We start from the raw sequence: 22386 nt of genomic DNA, 5'->3' as shown, positions 1-22386 counted from the left end.
ACAAAGGTGTCGAATCTAACATGTACCAAACTCTCTGTTGGGAAGAATCAGTGGGAGAATGTGTTTTTCAAAATAAAGACAGTGCTCATTAATCTGAGCATATCATGACTAGTCTATATGTAGATTTACATCCTAAAAGCAACTGTAAATTAAAGGAAATAAAAGGGAAAAAGAAGCCATAAATGGTCCAAGTTCTTTCAGTCTCTACTGAAATACCTGGCAACAACAAAAAGAAAAACACAAAAAGTTTAAAACAAAAACCATCTGCATTATCTACACTAAAGGGAACAAATGCTTTACTATTTCCAAGGGAGACATAATTGCATAAATTTGTTTTGTTAAGCATAATTTTGCATGCAGATAGCATGCTATTTCAGTTAGGCTCAATTATCTGCAGGACGAATTGTGATGTTAGTGTTTAGAAACTATTAGTCACTAATATTATTTATTGATTCTACCAACACATAATTTCAAATTGCATTTGTATATGGGAAAATACCACAAAAACACATTGTCCCTTCCTTCATTTACAGTTGTAAATCTCCAGTATAATATAATATAATATAATATAATATAATATAATATAATATAATATAATCTCACTCACTTCCACAGTGGTTGTAGTTTGCAATGCGGTGCGAAGAGTTATAGCGGCATCATGTGGTCATTATGAAGAACTTCTGCTGTTAAGAAAGATGCGAATTTGTACCCTGGACAACACGATACAAAACACAAACAAAGTTAAAGATAAAACCAGGCGTAAAAGTTTGACAGTTTATTTATTCATACATTTGATTTAAATAAAAATAATAATAAAACTATGTATATTTTTATTTAGATTTCATGTTTATCTCTCCATCCTGAATGTGTGGTACAGTAACTTAGTCGTAGTAGTATGTTTTGCATGTACTATATTGCGTGTTATAGTCGTACTGAAATTCATATTGCATGTTGTCTTGTTCATTGTGTTGGATGTTTGGAGCAATTCAGTATTATATATTCCTGATTGAATTAAATAGAAATTAAAATAAATTAAATGTGGACTCACTAGAAAAGTATTGACCCTCTGATAGTATGCGCCGCTGGTGTAGTGGTATCATGCAAGATTCCCATTCTTGCGACCCGGGTTCGATTCCCGGGCGGCGCACAATTTATTAATCCTCGAATTAATTCACAAATATTACTAGATATCGTCCCACTCATCTATAATATTAAAGAGGCTCGTGACAATGTGCAGTAATTTCTGTGTAAACTTCAGAATTTGCCAGGCCTGGTTGTATAACCAGATAAAGTAACGTTAGGCCTATTAACAAACAACAACAACAACATATCTGTACTTACTGGTGCTTGCTGATAGAGTCTATTTTCTATTAACGACATTTATGTTCCGCTTGTTTTTCTTAAGTCTCGTTTACGAATACAAACCGTCGGTGTCTTTTCTCGTGGGCGTCCTGTGAGTGAGCATTTTATTGCTAACGTTACTGAGTCAATACCGATACGCACCCGTTTTTGAACGAGTCGGTATTTTGAATCTAAAGGAGACTCGGAGCGGCACTGATTGAAATGAGCATAGACATACAGTATGAGACATCGTTCATCAACGAGCTGGATTGGAAAAGTGTGTAAAATGACTGATGACCATACACATTTGAGTTAATTACATGTGATTTAACATTTTTTTAAGGAAAGACTATTCCTTGATGGTCTTAGCAGAATTTTAATAAAAGTTAAAGCTAACTAAAGCTAAAGTGTTTTGTAACTCTCGATTGTGGTTAATGGTTCACTGGAGTCTCAATGCCTCTTCACCTCATGGCGTATTTCTGAACGATTCTGAATTAATCTATTTTAGTGAAGGGATTCAAAAGAAAAGATTCGCGTTACTGGGATGAATCATAGGTTATGGTAGCCACTATCAAATACCATATATTATCTATTGTTGCTAAATCATAATTAACAAGATTACCTTTCATACTCAGAGACTCTTCCACGAACACTTATTAACAGCCATCATCGACAAATAATCTCTCCACGGTAGTGATGGGCGGATCGATCCTGAAGTATCGATACTTCGATACTGACGTGGTATCGAAAAGGATCGATCCTCACATAAAAATATCGATCCAAAAGTGTGTTTTTTTACCAGTAATTTTTTATTAATTTAGCACGCAATTCAGTGCGTAAAATAAGCTTCTAAGTGGAAAAATAAGCGAATGTTAGCGGATAATTGTGTAGGATAGAACATTTTCTTCTAGTCATCTGGATACAAGACGAAACCAATCAATCAGAGAGAGCGTTCGATGCTGGTGCTTCGCTGAGCTCACAGGCCCAGTGCGTTTGGGAAACGAAGCCTTGCTTAGATGACAGAGAAACAGTCGGGAGTTATTTTGCAATAAACAAACCAAAAGTGTACATAACGGTTCAAAATGTTGACGTAAGCAAGACTTTTTTTTAATGAAATTTATATTTTTATTCAACAAGGATCGATGCATTAAATTGATCAAAAGTGACAGTCAAGGGTTTTACACTGTTAAAAAAAAAAATCTACTTCATATAAATGCTGTTCTTTCAACTTTGTTCATCAAATAATTCTGCATAAAATGTATCATGGTTTCCACAAAAATATTAAACTGTTTTCAACATTGATAATAATAAGAAATGTTTCCTGAGCAGCAAATCAGCATATTAAAATGAAATATCATCATGACTGGAGTAATGATGCTGAAAATTCAGCTTTGATCACATGAATAAATTACACTTTACTATGGCATAGAAAACAGATAGCCTATGCTAAATTGTAATATTACAGTTTTTACTGTATTTTTGATCAAATAAATGCAGAAGAGAATTACAAATCTTACAGACCCCAAACTTTTGAACAGTAGGCTAGTAGGCTAGTACTATAATTAGGGTAGTTTTGTAAAAGTCACTGACTAATTACAGGCGAGTTGAGAGCACAAATCACAAAATATTTAGGCCTAGTAGTCATGAAAACGTTTTCAGATTTAGCATATTAATGATGCATTCACCTCATAAATCATGACACACTGCTCTAGCACAGGAAAGTGCATACAAGTTCAAGTGCATGCTTTTAAAATGAAAAAGTATTGGTATCGGTATCGGTATCGGCGATACTGGCCCTGTATTTACTTGGTATCGGATCGATACCGAAATTTGCAGTATCGCCCATCACTACTCCACGGGAACTAAAGTAAACAATTAGGTCTTACTGGGCTGAAACTAAAACACTGGTGAAACCAGAGTGCGAATTACCCCACCATAATTGGGGGGTACTGCTCCTTCACTTCTTCTATGACCATCATGGTTCACTACCATATCAATCCCCACCGTGATCGCCAAGTGCAACATGTGCTGTGCAACACACATACAAGGTCTAAACATGCGACAAACTGATAATCAGTAGGCTACAGAATGGCATTAGGCAGTAGGCATTGTTATTATATATCCAAAAGAAAACTGTTTTGATCAACTTCCAAAAGTTAGAAGTTAAGTGCACTGAAATACCATTCTAATTACTAGTAAAAGTAATACCTTTACAAGAAGCCTATTGCCTATTTCATAAAGCCTAATGCCCACATTTTTCTGTTGGTGGAGCTCGGTATCTCTAGGGGGGTCCGGGGGCATGTATTAATTTAACTGTATTAAATTAATTATTTTAAATATTTTTGAATATACAAATAAGGAATGTTGAAAAGAATGATACTTTATGAAACTAGCGTTTTGTCATTCAACATTGACACTTGCTTGAGAAGTTGAAGTCGTTCTCTATCTCAGTTGCTTCTAGCCACGGTGGTTAAAAATGGTACGGTCCACAATAGGGGTGTCTGAAATTGCTTTACATTAAAATGTTCCTACAGTGAAAATAGGAGTTGACTTGTATTGTAACTGTAATTATATTTTTTTCACAATATCAGAAAAATTATCTGACCCCCCCAAAACTGATATTTCTGTCCCTGTAATTCGAACTATGGGTGAAACTGCTACAACTTCAGAGCGTTGTATTGCAGCATTTTGGCTAACTTTACCGTCTTACATTTCTTTTGTTTATATAAAAACCCGTCTCTTAAATGTAAACGAAGGTAACTTAGCTTGTAGGATGTCATTTTGTGAACTGAAGTGCTTCTGTTGTTGTTGCTCGGCAACAAGAGTTGTAAGTTTGCTTGAAGTGTCTATGAGGGTGTAACTGACGTTTGAGGCAGTTTAGTGGATCGAATAATTTATATTATTTATAATTCCTTACCTAATTCGTGTTTTAAAACCACACATTTTAATGAATCTGCACATTTCTAGACTATCAAGATGACTGAAGTCAAATGTTTAAGGAGAGAAGCTGGCGACTCAGTGCTCGAATGGTCTTGTAAAAAAAAGGGTGAGGATTTCAACATTTGTGGTCGCTGTCAGTCGTGTGTCCTCTCTCAGAAACTTCACCACTACAGCCAGTGGGTGAAAAAGACTGGAGGAGTATCTCAGAGGAGGTTTCTCACTGGTATCCTTGTGCGGTGCCACAATCTTGAAATCCTGGAGCATCTTCAGAGTGTTTTACAAGTGACTTCAGGGAAAGATTTCACCTATTCCAGGTCCAGAGCCCTGCCCATCAAACCCGAGGACACCATATGGAGGATGGCTGGAGCTCTGGACACAAAACTGCATGGAATGGACATGTTGGAAACCTGGGAATGGTTTAGGAAGAGCCCAGACTGGACCAAGTCCAAGTATGTGCTGGGTCTCTTGTCTTTATGTGACACCCCTCTATTGCACATGTTAGCAAACTTGGTGAATATCCTGATTGTTTGGGAGAAAAACAAATTTCTTCAATTCAGCAATGCTGGTAAGAATGCACATCACCAACTGAACAATGATCTTAATAAAAGGCATCACAATAATCACATTTAAACAAAAAGCATTTTAATAAATGGCACTTACATGAATCTATCAATGCTTGTAACGTTAGATGAAGTAGGCTACCACAGTACTTCAGCTCTTATCAAATGCATTGAAGGTTTTTAAAGGGACAGTTCACCCAAAAATGAAAATTCTGTCATAATTTACTCACCCTCAAGTTGTTCACCACTACTTGTTCACAACTATTTCTGCAAGTACAGTTTGGTTACGACATTCTTCAAACTATCTTCTTTGTGTTCAGCAGAAGAAAAGTTCAGTGAGTAAATAATGAATTTTCAGAACTATCCTTTTAAACATCATCTTGCCTGATTATAGATATTTTTGCAGATCTCTCAGATTGGATTTTTTTTTTTTAAAGTAAATATTTTTATATTTATAATTGAAACCAGGCCATGATTCTGCTCATGATAATATAACACCTTTCAAAAGTTTGAAGTCGGTAATATTTTTTTGAAAGTTTTTGAAGTCTCTTATGCTCACCAAGGCTGCATCAAAAATACAGCAAAAACAGGAATATTGTGAAATATTGTTAAAATCTTAAATAACTGGTTTGTATTTGAATGTATTTCAAAATGTAATTTATTTCATCCTGTGTGATTCAAAGCTGAATTTTCAGCAGCCATTACTCCAGTGTTCAGTGTCACATGATCCTTCAGAAAAAATATATTAAAATAATATTACATTGATGTTACTGGGGGAAAAAGTAACATTTCGGTTTCTTTTGACCGCGAAGATCACAAGTGTGACTCCCAAATGAGGAGCACCTTGACTTTTCCATAAATTATTGGATATTTTATATTTATTTAAAAAAGTAGGCTAAATTAAATTAAAAGTAAATTACATTTATATTTGTAAGTGGTTGAATTTATTGAAGTCACCCATTTATTACAGTAATGGATGCCAAATCTCTCAAGAGTATCTGTCATGAGGTTGAGCTGGACATGCAGAATTTAGACCCCTGGAACAAAAGAAAAGGCAGAGATTCAGACTCCGACAATTCTGATGATCCTGATCCTGCCCTCACCGTCGTCCCCAGGTCTTCAAAATCTCTGTCAGGGGTCAGCCGTCATAAAGATTTTATTCGAAGACTGCCAGTCGACATTGCAAAGATAATTTTGGGTAAGTCTAGTTTTCCCACTTGTGAGAAAAAAAAAAAAAAACGTGAGAATTAAGTATAAACAGATTAGTTTTGGACTTAATTCTAACATGAATTCTGCATGTCTGTCACTGTTCCCAGCAATAAAAAAAGTGAAACAATTTTTTTTTTCAAAACAGAAACAATGGCCTCCCCCTCTTTCTTTTCTCTTTCTCAGGTGTTATAAGTTGAGCTTGACTGATTCAGATGCTTTGTTTCACTCGTCGTTATATTGAGTGCATGCTTAGTTCATGTCATTTGTAAGCGTCACTGTGTTGTTCTTTTCAGACCTGTGAAATAGTCTAGCCTTGTGCTGCTATGGAAACAACTTTATTGCCTGTGGACAAGAAAGAGGGTTAGGTTGACTCAAAAAGATACTTTATCTAGAATGTACTAGACCTGGCAACTGAACCTAAGGGCCCTTTCACACCTGAAAGTCCACACCAAGGTCCGAACCAGAGTTCATGTTTTGATACATTGTATACATTTGGTTAGTTTTGGTTTGGTTTCACATTGCAATTATGCGAGCTTTTCATGACGTACTTGCGTCCTGTCGTCATCATCTACATGGCTGCATATTGACATTAGGCTTGTTCGACTTCATGCAGCTCTGCGCAGACCGATCGGCGGCTGACTTGAAGCAGTGCATGCCGGTTAGAAATTTTGTCCGACTTGATACAGCGCCGACGCCACGTGACTGTGACGTATGCCATCAAAATACCGCGAGAGCGATTCGAAAGTAGCCGGAGAACTCAGCCAGCGCAGCTTCTCAAGAGCGGCTGCACTGGGCTGCAGGAGGGCTGATGACGACACAGCTGTTCCACGATTGGCCGGATTCACCGCATGACAACGATCACATGTGTTTCGTGTTTATTCGAACACCTTTAGTTCCTCTAAAGCTCTCAAATCAGTTTATTATAACAGTGAAAACTCTTTTCGTGTCGTTGTCATGTTATATTGTGTCATGTTTATCAAATTAAAACTGCTTAAAAAACGTAGACTCCACTTCATTGATAGTAGCTTATGTTGAACTTTATTCTTGTTCAAACAGACGCTGTGTGAAACAGTACATAAAAGTATTGAATGAAAATGTCTCTGAAACATCTGTGTATTATTTGGCAAATATTGCATTTATTTCACTGCAGCTGTGGTAAAGTATGCAAACACCACGTGAGCGGTCACTACGGGAACCAGAAATTAGGCTTGTTTGAGATGAGCAAAATCTGCGCAGAATCGATCACCGGTGATCAGCGCGAGATGCATGCCGGTTAGAAATGTGTCCGAGTGCGGTCCGCCTTGCTCTGATGTCATGCTGACGTATGTCAAAAATGGCGCACCTGTCGGATTCTGCAGGCGAGCGCAGTTGCTCTCCTATGGCAAGCCATTTTAACATTTAAAAGCTAGACTGGATATATGGCAAGCCCTTTTAACATTTAAAAGCTAAGTTTGACTATCCGGAATTAACATTGTAGATATCAACAATGTCTTTCTGACTAGTCGTAATTACATTTTGGATAGTTGGAATTGTCATTCAAGATATCTGTAACGTAATTGTGACTAGTCGAAACGACAGATAGAGATATCTGTAATTCAGTTTTGACTAGTCAAGCATTAAGAAAGACATTCCCCCACTCCCAAGAAAGACATTGTTGATATCTACAATGTTAATTCCGGATAGTCAAACTTAGCTTTTAAATGTCATTTAAGATGTGTGACGAGTTGAATGTCGTTTTCTATGACGTCATTGCAGATATCTGTAATTCAGTTTTGCCTAGTCAAAACTGAATTACAGATATCTCTATCTGTCGTTTCGACTAGTCACAATTACGTTACAGATATCTTGAATGACAATTCCAACTATCCAAAATGTAATTACGACTAGTCAGAAAGACATTGTTGATATCTACAATGTTAATTCCGGATAGTCAAAATTAGCTTTTAAATGTTAAAATGGCTTGCCATACTCTCCACTGACTGCGCTGATCAAAAGCATGATGGGAAACGACTTGCTGACGACACAGCTTAATGCTCATTGGTTTAAACAACTGTGATGTATTGTTCTCTTTTAAAATATTTGATTTTAAAACTCTAATATCATGTTTTATGTGTGAATATTCCCAAACTATCTGACAGTGCGATCTCTTTGGGTTATGCAATTTAAATTTTATAAAAAAATAAAATAAATAAAAACACATATGTCTGTATTAAAGAAAAAAATATTGATAAACATGTATTTGGAATGGAATTAAATAACAAGTACTTTGGGTGTCTTGTTCATTTTATTTATTTTAATATAAAAGCAACAGAACTTAAATGAATTCGTGAATCCCGCGATATCCATCTTTGATCTCACAGGTGTCAGATCCATTGCAAGAAGAGAGAACTGTACGTCTTGCCTGCGCTTTTTTAACTCCTCCCCTCACTGCAGCCGCCTACTCTCGCACACATTTCAGGCGAGGCTAGGCACATCTCAAACAAGCCTATTGTCCGACTTCACGTCTCCGTTTGCAGCTCCTCCCCGCCTGCACGCGGCTACTCTCGCCGATCGGTTGCATCCAGCCGCAGCCGATGTCGAACACACCTTGTGACTCCATGTTGCTTTGAGCACATCATTCTGCACCCGCGATGTGCGCTCTGTTTTGAAGCGTTTCATATTATCATGGTTTTGCGCACTGAAAGATTACTAAAAGCCTATATTTTTTTATACCTAGCCTGCTCAATACATTTAAAATAAGCATAATTTAATTGTATATTATTTCTGTGTAGTGTAGGCTATATAAATATATACACTTCTGAATTCTTGACATTAATATATAAATATAAAATTGTGAAATGTATGATTGCCTGATTGAATTTTATAAGAGTACTAATAGTAATTTGTTTTTATTAACATGTTTAGATTTTATAAAATTACTGTGCAGATTTTTTCAAGAATTACTTTTTGCTGCTGATTTATACACTCATTAAGTTTAATAAAAATACATAATACATTTATGTAATATTTAAAGGTGTTAACTGTAATCTTACACTGCAAAATAATAACTTAAAAAGGATTAAATTCATCACAATTATGTAAGTATCTGGATATTTGCCGCGGGGCGAGGGCTTCGATAACCTCTCTCTTTTTTGACCATACATGTGTTTGCATCCCTGTATATATCTGGTTTAGAATTTTTTTAACCTATTTTTGATTATTTTGTTGTCGTTTACACTTCTAGGGCTTGTGGATAAGGTCTCACTGTACAACTGCAGGTGTGTGTCCAAGCACTGGCAATGGCTTGCTGATGAGATCTTAACTGAGGTGGAAGTAAAGAAGAATGTTGAGAAACAGGCCATGATTTTGCAAGTAATACATCATGTCAAAAATCATATATATATGTTAGCAATGGCAAATGCATGGATTCGATTCCCAGGGAACATACAGTCTACTGATCAGTTCTATACCTACAATGCACTATACAAAGCTTAGCATAAAACATACTAATATTGTGAGTGTGTTCATTTGGTTACTTTAATAATAATCTGTCTGTGTTTTTGTCACATGAAAGTAGTTCATATAACTTTGTTCTAAATGTTACAGTTCTGATCATTTGTATGCATTTTCAGGGTAACTCAGCATCTAAGGTCAACCCGGTTTATGCTAAGATCTGTGAAGTTTTAGTGCCCATCAGTGAAGGGCGCAAGCAGTTTCAGCATGGAGAATATTTCCTCAAACATAAGCTGGTAAAAAAGCCACTTTATGCACTCTGCATAAACATATATACAAAGTTCTTTCATGAAACTCTAAATGGCGCTGGCTGATCCTTAAGTCAATCTGTTTGCAATCACATCGTATATAGGGCAGATATATATATCTGCTGCAGCGTATTTAGCATTGTCATTTCCATTACCATGCCAAACACTCCAAGAGTTGTCATGACAGAAATGTATATTTTTAATCTTCATTATAAACTTTACTTATAGATTTGACTCTTGGTGTTTTTAGACACAAGAACAGGATTTGGATTCTGCCTACAAAGGCTTTAAAACTAAGACAGTCCAAATGGAAGAACGCAACGTGTACTGTGGAGTGTATAACATCTTGGTCCTGTTGGAAAGGTAGAATTTCTGTAGAAAATATGTTGGAAAATACTCTACAATAAATGTATTAAATATATAGATGTATTTAATATAGCTAGTTCTTATATATTATATCAAAGTTTTAAAACTTCCTGTCATTTTCTCCATATAGAGAAGACCCCAGTAGAGTGATACATTATGCTGGGGGACAGTTTGTGGTGGTTGGCTCCAGGGACCGTACCATCAGGTTCCTGCATGTTGCGTCACCCAAAGAGGTTCCTTTAGTGATCCAAGGACATGCAGGTAGTGTAAGAGCAGTTCTGGTTTGTGAAGAGAGAGATCTGGTTATCAGCGCCAGCTATGACCTCAGTATCAGGTTAGTCAGACTTTACTATGGTCGTTTAACAAACTAAAATCATAGACAGCAGTAAAGAATGTTGTGCTTTATTTCTGTACTCCTTTCAAAGGTGCTGGAACCTGAAGACAGGCGTATGTACAATGATTTTTCATGGACATTTTGGCACTATAAACTGCCTGGATTTGTACGGAGATAGACTGGTGTCTGGAGCCAAAGACTGTAGAATTAGAGGTAGGAGGTTGTGACCTGTTATTTACCTTAAGGCCCATTCACACTAAAGATGATAACTATAAAACCATAAATAAAAATAAAAAAACTTTAATAATCGTTTTAATGAGCATATAGGGAAGTCCACACCACAACTATAACGATAACAGGATACAAAAGTAATGACTATTCACACCTATAATGATGCTATGTGTGTATTGATCACAGTGTGGAACCTTCTGACGGGGAAGTGTGTTGAGAATATGAAGTTTAAACACCTTAAACCAATCATGTGTGTGAAGAGTAATGAAACTCTGGTGGTCAGTAGCTGTGCTGGAGGTCAGATCAGGGTATGGAGCATGGAGACGGCTTCACTTACAAGGGTGAGAGAGATGCTTAGTGATCTTGTCCAGAACACAAGCATCTGTTTTAACAGTTTTTTTTTTTTTTTTTTTGTGTGTGTGTGTGTGCAATCGCTAGGACAGTTCTCATAACCAACTTTCAACTTGGCACAGCAGTTAATCTCATATTCAAAATGCACTAAAACTACCAATATCTCAAGTCAAGCCATTCTTCCATAACAACAGCAAAGGTTGTCACCTGACAAACACACTTTGTCACGCATAAAACAACAACCTAAAAACACTAACAACAGGAAGCATTATACAATGTTTTCTTTTGTAAAAATGTATTAAACAAAACAAGAATTACTCTCTTCACTGTTTAGAATTCACTACACTATGTTACATGGTCCATGTTTACATTGCAGTACAAAATTATTCATAAGTTTCCATTTTTGTATAGATGGTAATGAAATTGAAAGACTATTGTACACCTGTGTTGGTGTTCAGCTTCATCTAATTATTTTGATAATATTTCATTATTTTAGATTCAGAATATATTTCAATATGGCATTACTGTAGAAATGTAAAAAATTGCTGTCTTACTCAGTTTTGTATTATGTTTTGTACTTAAGTTTAACTAAATAGTATGTATGTGCAGATTGGCCTGTAGGTAGGTACACAGAGTTTTGGTAGTGTTTGTGTTATTTGTTATTTGAAAGAAGTAGCTATTAAATGCATTTTGTCCCAAAGCAATGGTAAAGGATCCACAGTTTTGAAAATGTGACCTAAATATTGAGAAATGTATCCTAGCAATTGTGTAAAAAAATCAAATAAAATACTGAATACTCTCTTCTTGATACAGCAAATCAGTGGTCACCAGGGTGCAGTGCTGTGCCTGTGCTTCGATCAGTGGCATATCCTCTCTGGGGGTTCAGATGGGGAGGTCAAGGCATGGAGCATCAACTGTAACTTCAAAAAATGCCTTAGGACCTTCCAGCATCCAAAGTGACAAAACCAATCAGTGACCGTACATGCTGGTCATTCTAATCAATAACTTTTAATAATGAAGTGCATTTTCATAAATGATCTGATCTCTTGCCTATTCTCCATTATTTTCTTTAGAGAGGTGTTGACCATGTCTTTCCTGTTCCTGCGGCTCATTACAGGCTGCATGGACGGAAAGATCCGGATATTCAACTTCTTAAATGGAGAATGCCTGAGAGTTATAAGGACAAACATGAAGCAATGCCCTGTCCTTTCTCTACACACACACCACAACACGTGAGTTTAGCCTGTGGCCGGACATATTACTATAAGTTTATGAGCACAATTTAATGATGATGTTCTTTATTGTAATGCTATATTATCTGAAAAAGATTTTTGTCATGCTGTCAGTGTGGTCGTAAACACCAGAGGCAGTATTCTGATGCTCCAGTTCGCTGAGGTTCACTGGGACTACTCTGCCAGTGCTTTTTTGGAGCGGCCCAAGATCTCTCTTGAGAGTGTGTCTCGGACTGCTGAACGGACGACTCAACGAGGTTCACCAAGCCCAAAAAGTCGTTTTCACCGTTTCAAGAGCCTCTCAACCCCCAGTATGCAGCATGCTCGTGGTACCACCTTTCAAATGCCCTATAGACTACAGTAAAATTTATACACAGAATGTAATTTCTAATCTTGACTCACAATGGATTATGATCATAGATTGAAATGAATTGAAAAAAGTAATGTTTTCAAAACACTTACTCGTGTGCAATAGCGAGTGGCCATTGATACTGTTTTCTATGCAGTGACATTAGCCAGTGATAACAGTGGTGTTTACTGACATGCCTTAAAGGAGCCGCCCCTTAAAAATGTATTATTTCAGACAGAGGGTCAGAATGAAGATAGAAAACAATTTATTTGTTTTTTTGTTGTTGTTGTTTGCGCAAAAAACTTTATTAACATTATAAGTAAACTGCAAGGAACATATTAAAACAATAATGATACAAAAAATCCATGTCATGACCCCTTTAAGCATTACTATTTCTCTCTCTCATTTTTATATGAGTGGTCCATCTCCTTCCCCTACTGTTTTGTCACTTTTAAAGTGAAGAAGCGGCAGATCTTTTCTTCCATATTGTGACACATTTGAGTGTCTGAGGGCAGCAGTGACTTGGTTCAATCCACCGGTTGTTCATTGGACGAAGGTGGATCTGAATGTGAGATTGCAACCGTTTGTAAGAAAGGGTTGGGGTTTGATTAAACATTACGAGGTCAACATTAAAAAAAAGGAAGCATACATGGATGAATCATTCACAATAAGATCAACAACATGCATTTAGAAATTAGATAGGGTGAATTTTCATTTCATGCCAACTTTAACATATCTGTTTTTGGTTCCTTCAGATGCTCAGCAGGAGTCCACACGGGCGGCGACGTGGAATCAGCTCCAGGCTCATCGTCACAGCAGGACCTCCATCAACATGCAGTCTGAGTGTCTCACCAGGCCCCGATCTGTTCTCTCAGCAAGCAGGCCTGTCAGTGGATATAAGGACTTTCAAAACCGAGTCAGCCACACACCAAGCACTGCCACCACCAACTCGGGTAAGAGATTAACCCAAAATATTCGATATGCAGGTGTTTTCTAGAACATAATTAGAAAAGTTTAAGATGAAAGTTTATGCATGAAATATGAGAATGGATTCCTTATTTAAAGATAAGAAGACTTATGGCACCAAACACTCAGTACTCAGCCAGAGTGAGAAGGCAGCCCGAGACAGGGTGAGAAAGCGAGGTCCTCACCATCCAGTGACCCCTGACCTAGTTCTACTAAGGGCCAGCAGCTCCCAGCAGAGCTTGTGCAGTGACAAGGCCAGGTCCAACATGGAGCTGAATGCCAGGGTACGAGATGCCTGGGGACCTGATTTATCCAGAGAGACATCATTTCAAACCACCACCAAAAGAACGTCTGAAATCCATGCTCCATTCACTACCTACAGCGTTGACCTCAACCCTCAGAGCTCCTTAAAGTCCAGGCAGACCTGCTTGACACCGCACTCTCTTCCCAAACAATCCCAGAGATCCTTCAAAGTAATTCGTTCTGGCACAAACAAGATTGACCCTCTGAATACGACTTCTCCGGAGGATGACAAGGCTCCACAGCGATTGTTTATGAGGCGAACTTCCATGCCCACACATTGCCATGAAGATTTTAAATTGACCAAAAAGTCCAGTTCATATCACGTCCCGCTAGACCCCTTCAGGGAGCGTGGTGTCTTTCAGCTGAGGACGGACACACAAATGGACGCTTTCATTGAGGAGTGTACCAGACAGCAGCAGAGTCACAAACATGACAGGGGTGACCAAAGTAAAAGTGTTTCCAAGCACAGATATTGTCATCAGTAAAGGAAACTAGGTTTCATGAAGATACTGAAATCTAAAGGTATGACACACTTTTGTTATTAGCTAACCAGACACAACTGAATTTTCAGTTTGATATTTTACTCTATAGAAGTAACATAATATAATACCATACCATAATACAATATTTTAAATGTTATTTTGAATTTGATACCGGTAATAAGCAGGTAGTTCCAAAACAAAGATACCAGCTTAATCTGGATTTTCCAACAGGATTCTCAGTCCTATCTGTGTTTTTTACTTGTTGTATATTTTTATGTTATAGTCTTTGACCTCACTTATATTTTGATGGATAGATGTTGCATTATATCTATGCAGTTTGAGATTATTTGTACATGTCTTCCTTTTGTGGCTTTATTTTGTATACATGTTTTGATGCTAGGGGGCAGCAAAGTACAAGCTAAACTGTGTCCCACGGAAATCATAAATCATAAGTGATCCTCTCAGGGTGGAACATCATGAACATTACTTGAAATAGTTTTGAATCTTAAAAAAAAATTAAAGGATCTTTATACATTATAATCTTTTTACAATATTTTAAAGTGCCTGTTTAAGAGTGTTTGAGATTATTTCTGGCAGTTTATCACCAGTTCTGTATGCATAAACAATCACTCTGACTTTTACCTTATTAATGAGAATTGCTGACAAGAAGTGTAAACATAATTTGCTGAAGTTGGAGAGACATAAAATAAATTAGATTTGCCACACACTGTGAGTAAAAAAAAATGTTTATGTCTCCATCAGAACTCTGTTGTTTCAAGTCTCTTTGTCTTTAGCTGATTCTTATTAGGGAGCTGTTCTATTTAAAGATTGAACGATTTGTTGAAAGTAGAGTTTATGTGGCAGTGTCAGGCAATGTAAAGCTGTCTGCTTCAAACAAATGATGTTCATCAAATGAACATCATCTGTTGAGGTTCTCTAACTCTAAAGATAAGCAGTTAGCATTTTAGTGCTGAGTTTTAGGCAAGTTGCATCCAGTTATCTTCATTTCGCTTTTGTAAAAATGCAAAATGGCAATCCTGTCAAATAATGAATTATGTCAACATGAAATGAAAATTCCTGCTATCTATTTTCTAAATGCATCTTATTGTGAAGACTTCTCTCTGGTGGCATACTGTATGCCTAACTCCTCCGATCATTTAGTTTGCTTAAACCCAATCCCATTCTTACAATCGTCTGCACGCTCGCTTTCAGCCAACTGTCTCCATCCAATCAACAACAGACGGATAGAACTAAGTTCATTGTTTCCCTTTTTTGATAGTTTGATTAATTTGGGTGTCACAATATTAAAGAAACGATCTGTTGCTACACATCCATTTCATTGCCACTTTAATGTAAAAGCCAAATGCCAATTTAAATTGATATGAATAAAATCACTTCTGATTTGTCAATGAAACACAGCAGCCATGAGGTTTTTATCTTGCACAATATGTGTTATTAGCAGTCGTACTTTTGCTGCTTTCAGTGCTGCCTCTGTACTGGCATCTCTGTTTAACCATCTTTCTCCCATTGAAAATGAATTAAGAACATCTCCAACATGGAGATCAACTTCCGTTTATCTGGAAGTTATGTAGTGTAAGTGTTTCAAATAAAAACTGCCTATGAAATATGTTTAGCCTCCACCACAACGCCGTGTGTTCTTTGGTAAGCCTTGTAAACAAGCATGGAGCAAACGTTTTGGATACTTTCGGGCACAATACTTGCTGGTGAGTGTCTTTTTCTTTGATTCACTTATTCAAAGCAAATGTGTTTGGCTAACTACAAAGTGATTTGGAGCAGAAACTAGTTACATGATACTTTTCAAAGTTGGACCTTTGATGCCAATGGTTTTTTGTCCAGCAGCTGTTGATGGCCATCCTGACCAGTTCTTTCTACTTGCCACCTGCTTTCTACCGTTGCCTTCAGGGCATTACTGAAGGGTGTGGATGAGGTTCCATTCCAGGGAAGATTTGTTTGAGCATTCAACAGCTGTGCAGCAGTGCAGCGGAGGAAGCAAACGGCGAGTGAAAGCAGTGGAGAGTGAGGGGTGGGCTGTAAGTAAGAGCAATCACCCCTCACCCCTGAATTCCCCTCTCTCAGGAGCTCTCTTGTGCTAATTAGATTTAATCTGCAGAAAATTAGGCTTCACCGTATCCCTCTTTTCTCTCCATCCAGTGACTGTGTCTGAAATCGGGGGAGGAGAATGCACTCCTACAAGCCTTCTCAGTGGAGACCGAAATCCTGAAAACCCAGCATTGTTCCCCCAGGTAGCGGCCTTGTTGTCCAGGGTCACCGGTTCCATGGTGAGATAATGAGCATGAAATAAAAGCAAAGGTGAACAACAGACAGGCTTCATGCAGGAGTGCGCACAAGCCTCCTGTTCCTCTCTGAGACCTGGGGTGGGACATATTGAGGCTGTTCGTCGGGGTGAGGGGGGTGGATGCGTGCAGGAAAGGAGATTTCTGGAAAAAAAGCCTCCGCTTTCTATAAAACAGCTCAGATGTTAGTTGAAAAGCTGAACAATAAGGCGGAATCGGGGCATATGAATGAACAGAAGGGCTTGTGATCTCCATTTGACTGAGAGCAGAGGGATTTAGTCATGATGGTCTGTCAAATCACATTGCTGCAAATGTGCTGCATAGATGGAGGTGGCAGTTGGAAGCACATGGCAGGCGGTTGCTCAGAGGTCCTGGTGGTCCATATTTTAACTCCTAAACCACAGTTTATTTGTATGGCATGTTGACATTTGACGAACTGTCCACATGCTGAATGGACATGACAGAATGAGGGTATACAGTGCACAACTACATTAATTAGGTTTGATTTTGGGGAAACAATGACTAGTTTATGCTTCGCTTTTAAATGAGCAAATCAAAACCCATACATATTTATATATTTATATCTCTCCCTGTGTGTGTGTGTGTGTGTGTGTCATTTCATGAAATATTACAATGTAATATAACTTTTTCCTATTCGAATATAATTTAAAATGCTATTTAAATGTAATTTAAAGCTGAATTTTCAACAGCCATTTACTTCAATCTTCAGTCTGACATGATCCTTTAGAAATCAGTCTAATGATGCTGATTTAGTGCTCAAGAACCATTTCGTATTAGTAATGTTGAAAACAGTTAAATATTTTTAGTGGAAATGGTGATCCTTTTTTCATGATTTTTAATGAATAGAAAGTTTTAAAAGAACAGAATTTATTTAAAATAAAAATATTTTGTAATATTATATACTGTCACTTTTGATCAATTTAATGCTTTCTTGCTGAATTAAAGTATTAATTTCTTAAAAAACAATTCTGATCTCAGACTTTTCAACATTAGTGTATATATATCTACTTTCATCATGAAACTCGAGGGCACAGACTTCTTTACATGCAATCTGCAAGCAATCACACGATTACCGTATGGCGATAGCTGATTTGCCTCTTACTCAACATTTAAATGGTCTGGTTCATTGTTTGCTGGAAGCTAGTCCTTTTCAGAGTTCCTCTGAAACCCTCCACCTCCCCCAGCTCCACCTGCCTAGATTTGCTACAGGATTTATGTATGTCTATTTATGCAGCAGCAGCACATCTTACATGTTCACAGCAGCGTGTTTGTGTATCTGTAAGCAGTAGGAAGTCCATACTTGCTTTACAGCAGCAATAATCAACAGCAGCAGCAGCAGCAGATCTAGTCTTTTGCAACCAAGACCATGATGCTGTTGTTAGCACCATGCTGTACTGTTTACACTGCAGGAACTGATAGCAGATGAAAGAGTTATCATTAGGCAAAATATTGAAAAAACATATATTCAAGGGTCAGGAGAAGTGTAGTGCATGATGGGGTTTCACTTCTGCCGAAACATGTGGATGGTTATGTGACCTCAGATTCTGTGTGGGCCTGCATATACAGCATGTACTGTCAGCTACACAAAATGCTTTTTCGTGAGCCTCTTTGTTAAGAACAGTTTTGCCAAGAAGATTGACATGAAGTTGAGATTTATTTGAAAAGTTTGAAACGATTCATACTGCAGTCCAGTGTTAGTTGTTCATCTAGAAGTGCTTGTCTCAATGTGCCACATTGTCACATCAAAGGAATCACCATTATAGCGAGAAGCTAAGCGTGAGTGTGCGTAGTTCTTAACCAGGATATGATGTGAAAGGAAACATAGTAGAAACAGATGGTTTGGTTTTCTTTGTCAAAACTATGTTTCTCTTTATTTCCTAATAATATTTTCTATGGAGAGAAATCTGAAGCTAAATATCCAGTGGCTGAAGTAAATACTTCAGTCATTGACTTAATATCCTGTCAGGAGTATGAGGTGTAACTCTATCTAAACCTAATGACATCACTTAAATACAAAAACAGTGGAACGGAGAAGCCACAGCTTTTCTTTTCTAAGACTGCAAAACCTAGCGAATTGCCTTGCTGTCTGCCTGCATATAGAGCTGACTTCTATGAAAAGAAACTTCACAAGTGGCTAATTTTGGACACTTTACACGAGCACAAAGTGCACAAGAGATTTGACTCGACAATTGATTTCTATTTCTGTTGCAAAAGGGCGGCAGGAATGAGTTCTAAAACCTCAAAATAAATAAGCATTTTTGCAATTCCAGTTCCATTGCCCCAATAGGTTTTTGATTTAAATATCTGAAATAAGGTCTATGGTTTGCACAAGCTCAAGATATATCCACGTCTTATTCAGAGCCGGACAGTAATGGAGTACATTTACTTGAGTACAGTACTTAAGTACAATTTTGAGGGATCTGTACTTTACTCGAGTATCATTTTTGGGGAGTACTCATGACTTTACTCAAGTACATTTGAGAGGCAAATATTGTACTCTTTACTCCACTACATATCTATCCATAACTGTGAGTACCCATTACTTCTTCTAAAAAAAAAAAAAAAAAAAGGAAAAACGAAACATCTCGGAAACCCTCAATTTGTTGTTTCCCTCTCAAATGTGATTGGATTGTGTAGGCGCCACTGATTGGGACAGCCTATCAGCAATCACCTTCAGCTTTCCGCCAAAGTCAACTCCATATTTAGATAAGAGACGAAACCATGGATGACGGGTAGGTTTAGGGGTAGGTCATCAGACCAATCAGGGATGACTTCCCTAATGAATATTCATGGGTCTTCCCCTACCATCCTGGGAAAAAAAAAATATCGCATCCCGAGAATGTGCCAACCCGTGGCACCACCTCGCCAGACTATTTAAATTTTCTGAACAAGTTAATGATAGTTTTCGCTTCAAGTGTTTGCTGTGTTTACCAATGTAAGCACTGTGGCAGTAGTAATGCAATATTTAGAAAATGTACTCTTGTACTCTTGATACTCAAGTACTTTTAAAAACAAGTACTTTAGTACTTTTACTTAAGTAGACATCTGACTGTAGTACTTTTACTTGTACTTAAGTAAAATTTAGCAAGGGGTATCTGTACTTTTACTCAAGTAATGTAGCTGTGTACTCTGTCCGCCTCTGGTCTTATTCTACAAAACATAATCAGTAATACCCCACTATATTTGTTATAAGCTTTTATGGGTCTTAAAGAAGGCGGATGCTACAAGGTTAGCCTAACTTTTGCTTATTACTTCTAGGGATTGTTTTTAGGCTTTATTTGTGAAGATCCTCTGCTAAAAACGTTTAATAATAAAAACTTGATGTCACAGAGAAGTGTTTTTAGTTAGCTAAAACTATTACTAACCATTTTCATGAAGTGAAATAAAAGGGGAAAAAAAGACCCACTAAATTCTATAAGAGTCCATACATAATACTAAAACGCCACGTCACAGAGCTTATTTTCTTCAAAAATTCAAAAGCCAATGGGTTTGTTGTTGTTGAGGGAACCAGGGCGATGCTAACTTCTGAGTTGGCCTACAAAAATACATAATTCCTGCAGCACTCTTGAATGCATTATTTCAGTGCAGTGCATTTAGGGATTGCCTTTCGAAAAAGATATGCAATCCAAGAATTTGGACAAAAAGGTATCTTAAAAGCAGCCTAAATATATACATAGTCCCAATGATGCCTCAAATGCTGCCTATGCAGGCAGCTCACTAGGTTTAGAAAAAGAGCCTTAATGTAGCTGAGAAAACTTAACAATAATATCTGAAGATCTGTGGATTATGTGAAGCAACCTATAGGAACTCTCGTGTTTCTAGAAGAAGTAGATGGAAGCTGGATCAATTAGCCTTACTGATAAAGACTGAAAACGTAAGCTAAACTTGGGTGGGCAATTATCTCTAATTCCAGAGCTTTACTATTGGACTAATTACCTCCCATCTCATTCATATAGTTAACCTGATTGCTCATTGATTGGTTTTTATCAATGGCAGACGTTGTGTGGTTTTGGTAACTTTAACTTGTTCAAAGAGTCTGTGATTAGGTCAGCCTGGTGGAAAGAAAAGTGTGGATCAAAGAATGCTGTTGGATGGGGTGCTGATTTCTTTCTACTCGACAGATTGTTATTTTCAAGTGTCAGTCTTTGTTTTCGGTGATGCATCCCTGAAGTGCTCAGATTACCAACTTATGAAAGAACTGAGAGTTTGGTGGTTTTACGGAAGCAAGGAATCGGCTGTAGGTGGCGCCCTTGATCCACACATCCTTAATGAAAACGTCTCTTTGCTGCTGCCGCTTAGAAATGATTTACCAGTCTCATGCAACAGCGTGTCATTATTTCCACATAAATACGCCGTTTTACTTTGTCAGCTCCCTGTCACTTTAGTACCTCGACCATACAGCCTGACATTTATTCTACCATCTGAATCCAGATTTCCTCTTAAACAGGAGCATGGCAGATATTTGTCTTTCATGAGCTGTTCATTTTATTTTTTATGTGTTTAAGTCTGTGATTCTTTGGTTGTTTTGTTAATTGTTCGGGTTACACTAAAAAGTTGCATATTTATTTTATAAAAGAAATCTTAAAAATGATCAGTTTAGGCAATAGATTTCACGGCAGCTTCAGATATTAAGACAATGTTTTAGCAACCCATGTATTTAGGACAAGCACCCTATTCAAGAAGATAATATTATTGGTCTTACTCTCAAAGGAGACTTTGGTGTTTTAAAAGGCTCTCAGTTCTGGTGGACCGTAGTGACCCAGGCATGTACAGCCGAAAGTGATGATTGTTATAATTTGCCTGTTTTCAAAGGCATAAATACGGAGACGTGAAAGTCAAAGGTGAACTGCATAAAACTTCCTGATCAGAGGGGGGCAATGGAGGGAGGCAGTCTCAAACAAGTAGCCAATTCACACAGGAAAGATTTCCATAAGCAAGCTTTACTATTTTTTCCTACTTTTAACTCCGAGCCGAAATGAATGGCAGTCTAATTTGTGCAGGCTCCGTCTGTCAGTCTGAGCTACAGGTTAGTTGATGAGTGTTCTGGAATTTGTGTATTCAGGACATTTCCAGTTATTTACCAAATGTTTAGTCAAATAGTGCTGCAGAGTTTTATGTACTACTTTCATGAATTAAAGTATAGCTGACAAATAAAGGCCTGTTCACAGCAACTCAGAGGAAAATTGTATTGCACTTATAGGATGCTCTTTTATAGCTCAGGATTGGTTTATCTGTTTATACGATCTTGTTCTGTTTGTTCTAATTTATCTGTTATTGTTTATTGTTGTGTGGAGTTGATTTTGCATGATCATGTGGTCTATGTTCAGCAATGTTTATTGGTCCCTTTATGTGGCCACGCTACAAGTTCTTAAATATATTTTATTTTACTGTCAACGTTGTATCAGATGTTTCTCTACATTCCTGTTGGACAAATCTATCTATCTATCTATCTATCTATCTATCTATCTATCTATCTATCTATCTATCTATCTATCTATCTATCTATCTATCTATCTATCTATCTATCTATCTATCTATCTATCTAAGCAATATAATCAACATATTACAATGATTTCTGAAGGATCATGTGACACTGAAGAATGGAGTAATGATGTTGAAATTTCACCTTTGACATCACTGGAATAA

General features: G+C 37.4%; 1 protein-coding gene across 1 annotated transcript; it reads left to right on the top strand.

The window, feature by feature from the left end:
- Positions 1-4317: 4317 nt before the first annotated feature.
- Positions 4318-16713, top strand: fbxw10 (F-box and WD repeat domain containing 10; the record flags this gene model as incomplete). Its single annotated transcript, XM_084135362.1, has 14 exons — positions 4318-4846; positions 5812-6039; positions 9274-9401; positions 9662-9778; positions 10041-10153; positions 10287-10490; positions 10582-10703; positions 10908-11062; positions 11886-12028; positions 12146-12304; positions 12419-12615; positions 13409-13606; positions 13719-14369; positions 16577-16713. 14 exons carry the CDS (start codon positions 4318-4320, stop codon positions 16711-16713), a joined length of 3081 nt encoding a protein of 1026 aa, XP_083991488.1.
- Positions 16714-22386: the final 5673 nt, after the last annotated feature.

Source organism: Abramis brama (assembly GCF_963993115.1).
Source record: "Abramis brama genome assembly, chromosome: 14".
NCBI classification, from domain to species: domain Eukaryota; kingdom Metazoa; phylum Chordata; class Actinopteri; order Cypriniformes; family Leuciscidae; genus Abramis; species Abramis brama.
This window is presented reverse-complemented; position numbering and strand designations above follow the sequence as displayed.